This window comes from Zootoca vivipara, chromosome 2 (genome assembly GCF_963506605.1).
Source record: "Zootoca vivipara chromosome 2, rZooViv1.1, whole genome shotgun sequence".
Lineage (NCBI taxonomy): Eukaryota > Metazoa > Chordata > Lepidosauria > Squamata > Lacertidae > Zootoca > Zootoca vivipara.
Window position 1 is genome coordinate 47,413,049 of NC_083277.1, and position 15,440 is coordinate 47,428,488.

At 46.9% G+C, this 15,440-nt stretch overlaps 1 protein-coding gene across 2 annotated transcripts in view; it reads left to right on the plus strand.

Annotated features, from left to right (window-relative positions):
- The first annotated feature begins 539 nt into the window (after positions 1-539).
- Positions 540-15,440, plus strand: part of EFCC1 (EF-hand and coiled-coil domain containing 1) — a 67,351-nt gene continuing 52,450 nt past the window's right edge. For both annotated transcript variants that reach the window (XM_035106268.2, XM_035106270.2), the window contains exons 1-2: positions 540-1,443; positions 4,126-4,535. In XM_035106268.2, coding sequence (XP_034962159.2) covers positions 625-1,443; positions 4,126-4,535 — 1,229 coding nt within the window. In that variant the 5' untranslated portion in view covers positions 540-624. The remainder of the gene's footprint in view (positions 1,444-4,125; positions 4,536-15,440) is intronic.

Sequence of the window (15,440 nt, forward strand, 5' to 3'; positions counted from 1 at the left end):
GACAAAGTGGGAATGTCTTCAGAATGAATAGGCTATTTTAAAGGCTCAGCTAATTAGGAGACTGAGATTTACCAGTTTCAAGTGCATTTTTAAATTGCCTGATCACCACTTATTTTTCCAATTGGCTGGCCTCTAAAATTCACACAAAAAATAAAAATAAGAACCTCTTCATTTTGCACCAACTTGAAAATAGAGTGTGCCGTTTAAACAGAGGTATTTAAAAAGCGAATGCACATTTCTGACCAAGGGGGGAGGTATTTCACATGCAAGTACAGATGTGGGAAGATCCGAAAACTGCTGTCAGCCTCATGTGCAAAAAGTTTGCAGAGTTTATTGATCTGAATCAGATGCACGGCAAGCTTCTATGCTTGCAAGCGGTTTTTATCATATTTAGAGCCGTTTAGCAGGCCGGCAGGCGTGGTGATGGTTGCTATTACCGGTATAAACATCTAGCAAACCAGGAGGGAGGCGCCTTCTCGTTTCGCAAGGCAGGGGCGGAGCGAGGCAGGAGGCGTGGCCCGGGAGCTCTGCCCGTCCGGAGCCGGGGAACTCGATTGCAAGCGGGAAGCATGGTCGGAGGGAGCGGTAAGCAGAGTTGCGAGGAGGAGGCGGCGGCGCGCCAGGATGGAGCCGTCTGATGGCTGGGATCCCTACGGCCGCCCGGCCCGCCGGACCCAGTGGCTGGTCAGTGCCCTGGCATACCACTATGGGCTGGACCGGGGCGTGGAGAACGAAATCGTGGTACTGGCCACGGGCTTGGACCAGTACTTGCAAGAGATCTTCCACCACCTGGACTGCGAGGCCGAAGGCAGGATCCCCGGCGAGGACTTCCGCACCCTGTGCGGGGTGCTGGGGCTGCAGGCGGACGGCGGGGACGAGGCGGCCGCCGACCCGGAGGAATGCGCCGGCCTCTGCGAGGACGTCGCCCCGGAGCTGACTTTCCGGCAGTTCCACGCCAAGCTGTGCGGCTACTTTAGCGCCAAGGCCGGCTGCCCCGCGACGGGCCGGGGCGTCGCGGGGGTGGCGCGGCTGCCGGCCGGCAAGGAGAACGAGCACATCGAGACCCAGATCCGGCTCCGCAGCCCGCTGCGCCGCCGCCGGGAGAATGAGGCGGGGGTCGGGCACGGGCCGTCGAACAAGAAAGAGGGCGGCCGTCGGAGCAGCAGCAGCAGCAACGCGAGGGGGTCTGGTTCCACCTCGTGCACCTCCTCACCGTCGTCCTCGCCGTCCTCTCCGCCACCTTCTCCTCCCGGCCCCGGCTCGGATCGCCGGCTCGTGCCGCCGGGCTCGTGCTCCCGGGAGTGCTACGAGGAGATCGTGGCCTTGGAGCAGGCGGAGGACCGCATCGTCAAACTGGAGGACGAGAACGCTAGCCTGCGCGAGCTGGTGGAGGACATGAGGGCGGCTCTGCAAAGCAGCGACGCCCGGTGCTTGGCGCTGCAGGTGAGTTGGCCGGAGGGGGTTGGGGGGGGGAGGCGGCTGTCCAAGCCTGGGCCCACTTCGTTGGAATTCAGGCAGAAAAGAGGTCATAGGAAGGAAGGAAGGAAGGAAGTGCCTGTAGGCATGTGCAAAAAAGTGTCTTTCTCTCAGCACCCTGTAAAGTCCCTGTAAAGTTTCATCAAATAGTTTTCAGATAGTTGAAGGACTGTTACATAGACAGCGCGCGGCCCTCTAGGGTTCTCTGGGCCTGGGAAATCTCCCCAGGCCACGCCTCCTCCACAGGCACGCCCACTCAAGGCCACGCCCCACAGCAGTGTCAGTTTCCACCTTCTATTCTGACTTCTCTTCAGATCTTATAGACCCCCTTTTACTGATTCCTACTTTTCCTGAGTGTTTTTACCTGAATGAAATGTGTCCTTGATTCTGAATAATGGCCCTCTTGGTTGCTTCTTGGACGAAGGAAAGAGACATGGATATGGGGGTGGGTGTAGAAAAACTAGCCCACCAAACAGGTCAACTTTTCATTTCTTGCTTCATGCGCTTTTGTCTCTGGTCCTGCCCAGCACTATCATGTGGCTGCCAGAAGGTTGTCTAGATGGGAAGGAGCCCCTTGATGTGAATGGAATTCAGAGCTCTGGCACAGGTGGTGGAGCAAATTTGTTTTTTGTTGCCCAGAGGGCAGGACCTGGAGGGAAAGGTCACCAACTAAAAGAAAATGGATTTTGACCAAACATGAGGAATAACTTTCAAACTGTAGCACTTGTCGCTGCTGTCACTCCCCACAAGTTTTCCTCATCTTCTCCTTCCTCAGCTCAGGGGATGGGTGGTCATAAATAGTACTCATCAGAGTTACTACCAGATCTGACTCCGCTATGCATAAGGTCCCTTACTGCAACTTGCAGACATCTGAGAAGGTGTAATCCCACTCTGTGATAACACAAGGCCTTATTAGCGGGAGCCCCCACTTTGTGGAGCTTCCTACCCAGGGAGGGCCCTCTGGCGTCCATGTTTCCTCTTCTTTTTCATATCAAAATTGTCCCGTTTCTAAAGCATTTTTGGTTGTGTGCATGTGTGAGTACACTTTGTCATTTGCTTAAAAAAAGACCCGCTGTGCCATTTTTATTGTTTTGTTTATATGTGATGATAGGTTGGAGCAACTCTTTTGAAAATGGAATATACCGGTAAATGTTTTAAATAACATTGAAAACTCCTGCCTGTGCCAACATGACTTCCTCTTCCTCTTTCCCGCCTCCCCACATGCACCCCCAGCTCTGTTCCAGAGGGTCCTCCAACTCCCTGGAGCAGATTGTGAGGAGTTCCACTGCACAGGCTGAAGCCTATATTCTCATGCATGGGCACCACTTGGATACAACCCAATAAAAACAAATGGTCATAAAAGCAGCTTTATCCTGTACTGATGTGTGGGTATATTTACTTTGAAGATAAACGTAAATACAAATTCAAAAAAACTTAAGTTTGTGTTCATAGTGATGATACAGTCTGCACTTCTACATTTGGTGCAACAAATCATACTATCAGGCTGTTAGTATGGGTACCCTGGTGCACTTCTGAATTTCTGGCAAGTTATTACATCAAAGTGTTTGTGACTTTGTGAGAGTCAAAGATACACAGAATACACTCTCAATTGTGTGTTCTGCAAGTTTGTTCTTGTATGGCTTCTAATGTGTTCATTGCTTAGCATGCATCATGATGACCCACCTTAAAAAATTTAGTACCATTCTGCTAAGATCCTAAGACCCTCCTGTTCACGGGTGATGCCTTGATCAGTTCTTGTATTACAAGGAAGCCACCCCATGTAATTGAAATGGAGGTGGGGAGGGAAAATTTGAGTACGATACAGTAAGCCCACAACTTACGCACTTAACTACAGCACATTCAGCTTTGCACACTTGGCTCTTTTTTGTAATTTATTTAAAAATAATAATAATTGGGGGCAGGCGTCTGGGGGAAAAAAGACTTTGGCAATCCCATCCACCACTGAACCCAACATGTTTTGACCACATGTGACTTTGGCTTTAGGAGTGATCCCCAAAATGTAACCCTGTGTAAGTTGTGGGCTGACTGTATTCATATTAATGTAAGAAAATGTAATGTACGGTAGTCACAGGTTTGTGCATAGGTGGCTATAGGAAGGAACGTAAAATGGCAGCAGTTTGCTTTCCAGCCTGTAACCATCACAAAGCAGTACTGTTTCTGTTCCACTGCGGTTTGGTTTCCACCAAATACTAGGTTATTTGTCTGATTGCCCACTATTTTAATGCTACTGTTAGATGTAAGCTATATAACATACATTGTTTTTACATTTCATTTACATTAGAAATCAATGTTAAAAGAATCCATTAATTATGTGTTGTTTGGGGACTTAAAACAACAGTGATGTTAACAAATATAGGTCATATTTGCTGACTGATTTCCATTCCTGACCATAGACTAAGATGCAAACTATAGCAATTTCATTTCCTTTTCTTGTTTTAATTGGAAATTTCTGACATCTATAGGTCTATGGTTCACTCTTTGTGGTACTTTAGCCTTGTTTGAGACCTATATGAGCTGCACTTTCTAAAACATCATAGACCAAAAGTGCATTTGAAACAAATTTGCTTGATTAAAGTGTAGCTTCTTTCCTTCTAATTTATATTTCTACCTTTGCCCTGTTGATTGTAGGTAGGATTGTGGAAGAGCCATGCTAACCATAAGAATAATGGGACCTGTTTTATAAGCAACCGGAGACAATTAGCTAACAGTCAGTCCCAGACTTCCAGGTGCCTTCAAAGTGTTCTAAAGGAGGTTGAATTAATCCGGAGTTCTAGGGATGGACAAATTGAAGAAGCAATTAGGTTCAACCAAGAACTGGAAAAAGAGCTGAGGAATTCTCACGAAGCTCTGGTCGCCCTGGAAGACTGCAACCGCAGTCTAAAGAGAGAGCAAGCGGAAATGAGGAAAAAGGTTGAAGAAGCACGGTATGCTGTCCTAAACAGCCTTGGAAAAGTAAAGGAACTCGAAGCTAAAGCCCATAAATTGCCACAGCTGCAGATATATATTCAGCAGCTAGAATCAGAGCTACAATATTATAGGTAAGCCTGAAATCGCCAAAAATAAATATCAGATGCAGCGTATATGTGTGGTTTGCAAACTCAGTTGTAAACGTCTTCTGAAATGTGGTGGGTAAAGAATTGGCCTCTACCTAGTTATTTTCTTAGTAGGGACTCTCAGCAAAGCGTCACTTATCTCCCTTCTAGTTAAGGCCACAGCAAGCATGATTGAGTTGGGAACAGGAAAGGCTATCAAAGAAAAGCCCAACATGCCATTGACAGAAATCAGCAGATGTTAACAATCTAATTTAGGAGACATTATTAATGGTCTTGTGGGAGTTGATGTTTAGAAAGGGCAACATGTAATCTAATGGGAGAGGCTGTTTTTTTGGGGGGGGGAGGCAGAACCCACCAGCTGGTTATCATTAAGGGCCCTGGTTTCAGGCTGCATTTTAGCTTTATGTGAATATTTGTACAGCGCTACCCATTGGGATTCCTCATGTTTTGGCACTTCATGACTTTTCTTTATGCTGTTATACCAAATATTTCAGGCCACGCTTGAAGAAAGTTTCTACAGGAAGTTAAGAATGGTCATTTACATTGTTGTTTCTTAGGTTAGGCAACAGCTGCTTTGTCAGGATGATCTTCTAAAGTGAACTGCATTTGTGGGTTTGTCCATTTAAAACTAGTTTTAAAACTTGAAACTTAGTTATCAGTATGTGTTGCCATAACTGTATTCGCTAATCAAAACGGCAGTATGATGTGATATGTGCCAGCGTCTCGTTTTGCATATAGTTGTGAGCAATTATTCCCATTTCCCCAGTCGTGATGAAAAGAGCTAAGGGATCATAACACTACATGGATGTACTATGGAAGCTTATTACAATGCAATCCTATATGTATGCCTAGTTAGAAGGAAGTCCCATTCAGTTTAATGGGACTTGCTTTCCAGTTAAGTGCATATAGGATTTTTGCTTTAATGACTTGACTTTCTTTGCCTTACAGAAGTGGGGTGAAAATTTAAGGAGGAGTGAGCCACCTTTGCTTGAATTGTCAAAGGACTGTGGCTCACTGGTAGAACATCTGCCCTGCATATGGAAGATCCCTGGAATCTCTAGGAAAGATACCTGTTCCCAGGGCCGGCTCTAGGTAGAGTCCCGGTGGCGCGGGGCGCCAGGCTGGTAGGCAGGGCACTGCGCCGCAAAGCCGCGCGGAAGCCATGCTGCGCCCTGCGAGGGCGGGGGCGCTGGAGCGATCTCCGCCCCTCAGCGCCAGGGCGCGCGACCTGCTCGAGACTGCCCTGCCTGCTCCAAACCCTGGAGAGCTGCTGGCTGTTAGCATTCATAGACAGTGTAGTGATAGATGGACCAATAATTTGGTAAGGCAGATTCTAGTGTCCCTAAGTAATTTGACATACTAGTATCTTAAGTCCTAAAGATCTGGTGCTTGTATTAGCTGTATGTGCAGTGCCCTTCCAACATAACCGTATATGAGCTTTGAAATTTATTTATGCACACATGTACATTGGGGCTGTGTTTGGCACACTTATTTGCAGGTGCAGTACATTTTTTAGGACTGGACTGTAAGTGACATAAGTAGACTATAAATGTCTGCTTATAGTCCTTTTTTTAAGGTTAAGATAGTATCAATCCTTTCTCATGGTTAGTCAGTGCATTGATAAGCACTCTTAGGCTCCATAGATTCTGGAGAGACAAGCATCCATAGATATGTGTAGAATTATAACTAGTGTTTACTACTGTAAAGAAGGCATTTTGCTGCTTCGTTCTGTGCTCCACGGGTAAAACCAGATGATGACCCTCCAAGACAAAATGAGCCAAGGTGCATAGCTCTCATTATTGCTGACATAGTATACTTGGCTCTCCAAACAAACTTAATAGTGACACCAATCGTGGATAGTACCAATTCCATGCCTGGTAGCCACTAAATAGCCTTTCACTCAAGACGGACTAAATCAGCAACCAAAGCCAGAAGCAATTGAATAGACGGCTTTGCATTTTTTAATATACCCGGGAGCTCACTTTACCGTTTTTCTTAATAATGAGAACAATTACAGCATTAATTTGTATGGGGTATATCTGACCAAGCATGTTGCACTGAAATCTCATACAGCCCTAATGTAAAGAGGGTTGAGGGGGGTTGTGGGCCAAAGACCTTTTAGCTGGAATGGTTATTTCCAGTGTTATTTTTCTAGAAGAAGAGGTGGTGGAATTCACCATAAACACCTCCCTCGTTCTCTTAGAATGGCAATGGCACCCAGCTGAGAGGTGCAGGAATAGAGTTCCGGCTGAAAAAAAGTGCTGGTTATTTCCAAAGTGGCCTAAAGTGCATTATGGGCTTAGACCACTCAAACACACTATATATGTGTTAGTGTATTTATACAAGTTATTCAAAAGCGGAGATTTTGAAATCTCTGAGCAACTACAATAGCCATTTCCCTCCGTAACCTGACATTTCCTCTCAGAGCTTACAAGAGTTCCAAGTGAGTTATATGGGGAATCAAAGCTATTGTGTCCTGTAATTGTGAAGTAAAAGAAGTTTTTAAAATAGCCCGGTACCATTTTTATAAACACTGTATACATAATGAAACAGTTTGTTAAATGGTTGAGGGTTTTTTTAAATAAAAAGTTAATAAATGCTTTTGTCATTGGCAAGTAGATTCTTTTGACTTTCACCCCAATTTTAAGCACATTTCTAAAAAAATTAGTTCCATTAATTTTAGTGGTGGACAGTTCCCAGTGCTGTGTAGAATTGGGGCACTGTACAATTGTCAGTGGGACGCGGGTGGTGCTGTAGTCTAAACCACTGAGCCTAGGGCTTGCCAATCAGAAGGTCCGTGGTTCGAATCCCTGCAACGGGGTGAGCTCTTGTTGCTCGGTCCCTTCTCCTGCCAACCTAGCAGTTCGAAAGCACATCAAAAAGTGCAAGTAGATAAATAGGTACCGCTCCAGCGGGAAGGTAAACAGCGTTTCCGTGCACTGCTCTGGTTTCACCAGAAGGGGCTTTGTCATGCTGGCCACATTACCTAGAAAAACTGTCTGCGGACAAACGCCGGCTCCACTGGCCAGTAAAGCGAGATGAGCGCCGCAACCCCAGAGTCGTTCGCGACTGGACTTAACTGTCAGGGGTCCTTTACTTTTTACAATTGTCAGACGTGGGCGTTGACCAAGAGTTCCCTCTGCATCATTGTTGGGAGAAAAAGGGCTTGCAAGCGGGTATGTACTGGCCTTGGTACTGAGGGCTGAAGCTCAGCTCTAGAATCTTGCAAAGTTTTTTCCCCATTGTTTAATGGTGCATGAAATTCATCTTTTAAGAAAAGGGAGATTACCTGGTTACAGATCAATGGGAAATGAAGCCTGGGCTTGCCCAGGGAACACTTCAGAGAGCTACAGCAATATGACAATCTATGGCTGGAGAGTTTTATGTGTACAGCATGTGAGTAAAGGCATGTTCCTTGTAATAAATGATGATCATCTTATCTCAGGCCTGCTTGGAGGAAAATGTGAAAGCGTGTAATTTGGGAAATTCAGAATATGGCTTCCAATGCACAGTGTAGGAGGGCCCATAGAAACCTGGAATCTTTACTTCAAAAGAGAGAGGAAGTGAAAGAGGAAGTTTCTGTGTAATTTAATAAACTGTAGAATTGTGGAAGAAATTCTGTAGGAACCAGAATACTTATGTGCTTACCTCTGTATCCAGCTAGGGCAGGTGTGGCTCAGATCTCTGTTCACATTTTATTATTTGATGAGACAACTCTTCCCCCTCCCTTCTTTCTTTTTTATTTTTGGGAGCCCCTTTAGAAGCTTCAGAATTTAATGGCAGAAGAGGGGAAAGGAAACAGGATACACACGAGCAGGCCATGCTTCCTATCCTGTGTGCTGCTTTGTTATGATGCCCATAGAGAGGTGTAAAGCTTGTTTTGTATTAACAGCTTGCACATTTTACCACTGACGGAGTTTCAAAGCTTATGTTTTCAGCTGTTCTTTCGGCCGTTTTAAAGACTTGCAGAAAGCAGATGCGATTGACGCAGAGTCACCTCAAAGCCCTCCAGAGCTTTGCTTCCAGCCTATAGTTGAAAACATTCTGTTTGTTTTAGCTTTTGCTTCTTCTTACAAGGCCACCAGTCACTGTTTGCAGCTAATCCTTTGATTATTAGATTGTCTGCTGGAACTTCAGTCTGGGAGTGAATTACCCTTGTACTGGCTGGAGGCTGCGTTAACCTGAGCTGGATAGGACACAGTGAGAGCTATATAAAAGGAAGCACTCCGTGTTTCAGGGATCAGGATCATGTTTCTCTGAAGTGGGATGATAACCTTGTTTATTTGTGGTGCTGAGAAACCAGGAGAAACTAGAGCACTTTCATGAATGTCCATAGACAGCATTAATTACTGTATAGCAAAATGTTTCCATTGTGGTTTTGCAGCACAGGAGCAACACCACCACTGCTACCTAAACTGGGTGCACGCCAGACATTTAAAGCACATGGCTTCTCCTGAAGAAACATGGGAACTGTAGTTTGTCAAGGGTGCTGGGGATTGTAGCTCTGAGAGGGGTAAATGGCACCCATTTGCTCAGTCCACATGGCACTGAGGGAGGCTGGAGGACAGAGTCTGGAGAACAGATCACATGTGTTCCCTTGTCCAGCAGCTGGGCACTGTAGAACCAACATTTTTGTTATCGTTTCTGTTTCGAACAGTTAATTTATTTAAGAATTTACCCTTCCATGATGCTAAACTGTGAATATGTTGCAGGAGAGTACAATTCCACCCTGTTTTCCCCCCCCCGCCTGCTTTAAATCTTGCTGTTCTTTTGAGTTTGTCTTTCGCAGCATATGCACGAAAGTTGGTTATAGCAGGAAAGCAAGTATTGCCTTGATCCCATGGAGACAAATCCCTCAAGTACTTTACCTGTTTAAAGTATCATGTTGGAAGTGGTCACAAATAGCAATAGGATTAAGGGTTTGGGGGAGTCCTCAACCAATATTCCAATTTAATTAATTTAAAGCCAGAGGTGGGCAGAATAGATAATAATAATAATATAATTTTTTATTTATACCCCGCCCATCTGGCTGGGTTTCCCCAGCCACTCTGGGCGGCTTCCAACAGAAAAATAAAACACAATAGTCTATTAAACATTAAAAGCCTTCCTGAACAGGGCTGTCTTCAGATGTCTTCTAAAAGTCTGGTAGTTGTTTTCCTCTTTGACATCTGTTGGGAGGGCGTTCCACAGGGCAGGCGCCACCACCGAGAAGGCCCTCTGCCTAGTTCCCTGCAACTTGGCTTCTCGCAACGAGAGAACCGCCAGAAGGCCCTCGGTGCTGGACCTCAGTGTCCGGGCAGAATGATAGAGGTGGAGAGGCTCCTTCAGGTATACTGGACCGAGGCCATTTAGGGCTTTAAAGGTCAGCACCAACACTTTGAATTGTGCTCGGAAACATACTGAGAGCCAATGTAGATCTTTCAAGACCAGTGTTATGTGGTCTCGACGGCTGCTCCCAATCACCAGTCTTGCTGCCGCATTCTGGATTAGTTGCAGTTTCCGAGTCACCTTCAAAGGTAGCCCCACGTAGAGCGCATTCCAGTAGTTCAGGCAGGAGATAACTAGAGCATGCAGTAGATGAGAATCTACTGCTGGATTTGTGCAGTCTATCATGGATTTCTGACTTAATTGTTCAGCAACAGCGGCAACTCTTCCCCCCCACCCCAATTTAGGTTGCTGCAATTAAAAAAGCTTTTTTGGGGAAAAATGAATGGATTTTTGTGAGAAAGGACAGTGAGGTTACTTCTGGCACAGAAGGACAGTGAGCACACTAATTTGCATTTGGCTTCTGTTGGTAAACCTGTGAGTTCTAGGGAGGGGGGAGCAAAGTAGATATTGCTAGCTTGGAGGCATGTAGACGTTACGGGCTTAAAACACAGCAAGCTCCATTAAATCACCTCTGGTGTCATGACCTCCACCTCCTTGATCCAAGAACCAAGATCTGCAAGTTTTCTCTCTGATCCTTAAGGGTTCTCAGTTGTTGTGCCATTCCTTCCATTGTATTAAGAGAATAATCTGCCTGAGTTCCCCTGGTGGCTTTCTGTTATGCTAGCTGCCATTTTGGAAGCACCTAGAAGAAGAGGAGCTTAAGGAGTCTCCTCCTCCACAACAAACACTCAGTGAGGTGAGTGAGGCTGAGAGACTTCAGAGAAGTGTGACTAGCCCAAGGTCACCCAGCAGCTGCATGTGGAGGAGCTTGGAAGTGAACCCGGTTCACCAGATCACAAGTCCACCGCTCTTAACCACTACACCACGCTGGCTCTCAGCAGCTACAGCAGCTGGAGACCTCTAGGAGGCGGTTTTATATTTTAGTCTAAAAAAGTAAATAAGATAGGAATCGTTGCCTTTGCCCACTCCTGTCAGCACACTGTACCCAGAGCTGCTGTTTATAGCCAAATTGGCATACACAGGTCTTTGTTGTGGGCCAGAATCGGTCAAAATTTTGAGGAGCTCCACCACTGCATGTCCTTCTATAAGTTCTGCCTTCTCCACAAATTTCATTCCTTAAATTTCTTTTCAGTGAATATATTCAAGAAGGTGTCGAATTTTGTCTTCTCTTAGAACAATTCCATACTATTTTCATCTTACTCAAGTGGGACCTGAAACAAGATGTTGAAGTGTGGAGTACTCCTGTCCAGGTGTACTCCATACCCTTTCCCAGGAGAGCTGGATGTTTAATGAGGAACACTGAGACACCTGCCTTAGGCAGCAGATCACAAAGGGTGGTGGATTATGCCCAGCCTATTTGCCACCCATAGACCTGCCCTGACTCCCTGCCACTGCCACCAACTCTCTGACTAGCTGCTCCCAGCCCCCACCCCCGGCGGTGTTAGTGCCATGGCAGCTATCACCACCCCCACTAATAATCTCCCTCTTGAATGTGGCTGGATGCCATATTGGCTGCATAAGGATCCATACTTGGAAAAATGAGTTAGCTATTGGTTTATATAATGTACTGATAAATTGACAATGGTGCTGTGCACATGGATGTTTTGATTGCTGTCTTTAAAGCTGAAAGAGAAATATGGAACTGGGAAATGAAAATATGAATACTTAAGAACAGCTGACGTGGCTACCATAAATACAATCACTTTCAAGGTTAGTGGGAAAACACTGTATGGGTGTTGAACGAAGCATAGATTTCTCGCTTTTAGTTTGACATTTCAGCTGTTTACCACAAACCTCCAGCCTTTTCTAGATGATTGCACCTCCTTTTATTCTTGCCACCCTCATCCCCTCCATTGTTCCCATCGTCTGAGTGTAGTTTATAATTAATTTGCATGCTGAGCATCAAAAAAGAAAAAGTGATTTCACGATACGTGAGTGCATTTTCTGGTCTGTTAACTACAGTTATAATGTTGAGCTGTAAAGAGTATCCATTATACTAAGTTATCTAGAATAAGGGATGAGAGTGTATTATGTGTGAGCTAATCACATTTTCAATATGCCAGCCTTATCTATTGTTGTCCTTATCTGTTTAACATGACAACTGGACAAAGCAAAACCTACCCTTCACAAGCCTTTTCAGTTTTGGAAATTTTATGGAAGTTGCATTTTGTTACAAAGCGTGTATTTTTAGGTAAGATTGCTAGACTTCTAATTAAATCTCCCATTTTCTCATTTGTTCTTTGTATAGAAAAAAAGGCTGGGGGCATTGACTTAGTTGGGTTGGAGCAATTCCATGGAGGCACAATATAGTGTCACCCACTGTTCATTCAATCAGTTCTACATTTGCACAGTCTGAGAGATTCCATAAGCCTGTGTGGGAGCTGTTTGTTGCACATATTGTAACTGTCACTTAGCAACCTGCATTGTGATGCACACCTTCTCTATGCTAAATACTAAGGCTGTGGAGCAGTGGAATGGAAAACGGGGACATAAAAACCTTGCAGGCCAAAGGATCAAGGGAATTTTGTCAGTGTGTGTGGTACATTCTTCACCATAACAAAGAATCTTACAAGGTTCTGCCTTAAAAAAATAAAAATAAAGTATGCATATATCAAGAATTAGAATGCACACCATGTATATTTCTTCTTCTTTTTCTTTTTTTTTCCTGAATGCCATTTTCAGTTTATTTGCTTTTATAACCGTTGCATTTTTTGTTTTGTTTAGTATTTTAAGCTAAGTTCTATTTTGCGATTAATCATGTACTATACCAGTGCACTGGGTTGTATACGGTGTTAGTTGGAATAGTCCCATTTAATGGACATTACTAACTGGAAGGAATTTTTTTATTTTGTTACTGTGAGGGACAGGGGATATCGCGAAGTCCCTCCCCTCCTGAGTTCAAGCCCGTCCCCGAGCAAAGGGGAAAGCAGGGAGAGTTCCGATTCCAGTGGGGAAGCAGGAAGTCGTGTCCGAGGCTCAGGCAAGGTAGAGGAGCCAGGGTCCCAGGTGGGACAGGAAGGGGCAAGTAAGGGGGGAAGACCCATCCCCCCAACTCCAGAATTACGCAGGAAGAGGAGGGGCAAGAGGATGGGTCTGCCAAAGCTTTTGTGTTGGAGAAAGACGCGCCAAAAGCCATTAGGAGGTTCTGAAACCGACTGACAACATCGCTCCGTGTAAATAGCAATGACTTGAGCACTGTAAATACGCAGCACCAATAAAAGAATAAAATGCAGAGCTGCGTAGCGTCGTTACTCTGAAGTAGTCCACTCCGGCCACTGTGACAGCAACCTCCTAATCATTTTTGGGCTACTTTGGAGTTGCCGGGATGAGCGTGTCAGAGGCGGAGAAGTGGCGGCAGATCGCTGAGCAAGCCCAGCTAGAACTGCAACAGCTGTCGCTGCAGGCGCAGGGAGAATTGAAGGCAGCTAAAGAGGAGACTAAGAAGGTCCAGGACGACCGGCTACAACTTGCGGAACAGGTGAGAGAGCTCCAGGAAAAAGAGCAGCATTTAAGGGCGGTGGCGGTAGACCTCCAAAACAAGCTGGATGCAGAGAAAAACAAGGCGGGAGGGGCACCCCAAGTCCAAGTGCTGCCAGGAAGGAGAGCTGGGACCCTAGTAAGCAAGTTCAATGGAGACCCGAAGGAGTTTCAGGGCTTTGAGACTGAGATTGTGTATGCTCTTGAGCTGCACCACGATGAGTTCCCTGATGATGAGCACAGAGTAGCGTTTATTGTGGAGCACCTTACAGGGGCGGCCAGGGAGTGGCTAAGACCGTTAATTGCAACAAGGAATCCTTGCATGAAGAATGTCAAACTCTTTCTAGAAGGTTTGAAAACGATGTATTCGTCCGATAGTCATATGGACCAGACTAAGGAGGAACTTCATAATTTACGCCAAGGAAATATGACAGTTCGCGCGTATTGGGCGAAATTCACCATGCTGGTGCACAGATTGGGGTGGGATCTGGAGTCTGCCCCAATGCAAGCGGCGTTTTACTTGGGGTTGCATGAGGAGGTGAAGGATGAGCTCTCGAGAGGTCCAAAGCCCAGTAATATGGATCAACTGAGCAAAGCGGCTCTGGCGGTGGGGGTGAGGCAGGAATCCAGATGGAGCGACAAGCAAGCAACGCGCGCAAAGCGGGCTTGGTTCCCACGGTCGCAGGAGAAGCCACTCCCTCGACAACCCTTTCAAGCCACGCCTGGGGCCAGTCAGGACCAGGAACCCATGCAGATTGATAGCGCGCGCGCGCGGGCTTTTCAAACCCCAGCGGCGCCAAGACGCAAGGAGGGAAGGGGTGGGAATTGCTTTCTCTGCAACTCCCCCCAGCATCTCGTCAGAGACTGCCCACATCGCAGGGAGTGGCAAGGAAAGGCGGGAACGGTTGTGCCCTCCCCCACTGACGCAGCACCACAGCAGGGAAACGGGAAAGCCTGGCTGCAGGAGACAAGGGGCGGCAGCCAGGCACAGTCAGCAGACAACAGCCCCAGCCCACCCACCCGCACAGAGAGGAGCAGAGCCAGCCCACCCCTCCCAGAGCAGGAGTGGTTCTAGAAGTGACGCTCACGCTCCCTAATGGCTATCCCCTGACAGTCCTCGCCTTAATTGACAGTGGGGCGTCAGCGAACTTCTTCTCGAGGAACTTTGCAGAAGAGCACCAGATCCAGCTTCTGCAGCTGGATTTTCCTCTGCACGTGGCAACCATTGACGGCAGAGAGCTGCTGGGAGGGGCCATCACTCATCAAACCCCCCCCATGAGAATGACGGTTGGAAGGCACTCAGAGACACTGGCATTCAACGTCACCACCATCTCAGACCCCCCAATCGTTTTGGGCATGAGCTGGCTGGCGCGCCACGACCCCTCCATAAGTTGGCATCAGAGATGCATCACTTTTGGATCGGACTTTTGCCTGGAACATTGCATGCAGCACCAACCAGGGGAGGGGCCTCCGATAGCCACGGTGGCCACCATGCACGTCAAAGGGGGTGAGGCGATACCCAAACCATACTGGGACCTGCAGGAGGTCTTCAGTGAAGCGGAGTCCGACCACCTGCCCCCACACAGGCCTTTTGACTGCCAGATCAACCTGGTGCCTGGGGCAACTATACCCCCAGCCAAGCTGTACGCCATGTCAGACCAGGAACTGGAGGATCTGCGCGCTTTTATCGACAAGAACCTCAAGCGGGGGTTCATCAGAGAAAGCAAGGCAGCAGGGGGCAGCCCGGTCTTCTGGGTGGACAAGAAAGACACGCAACAGCGCCGTCTTGTGGTGGATTTTAGACGGCTGAATTCGGTGACAGAGCCAGTGGCTTTCCCCATGCCCAGAGTGGATGATCTCCTGACAGCGGCACGCAGGGGCAAGATTTTCACCAAGCTAGACCTGAGGGGGGCGTACAACTTGATCAGGATCCGGGAAGGCGATGAGTGGAAAACCACGATGTTCACGCCTCTGGGCTCTTTTGAATATCTGGTGATGCCCTTCGGGTTGCAAGGGGGCTCAGCA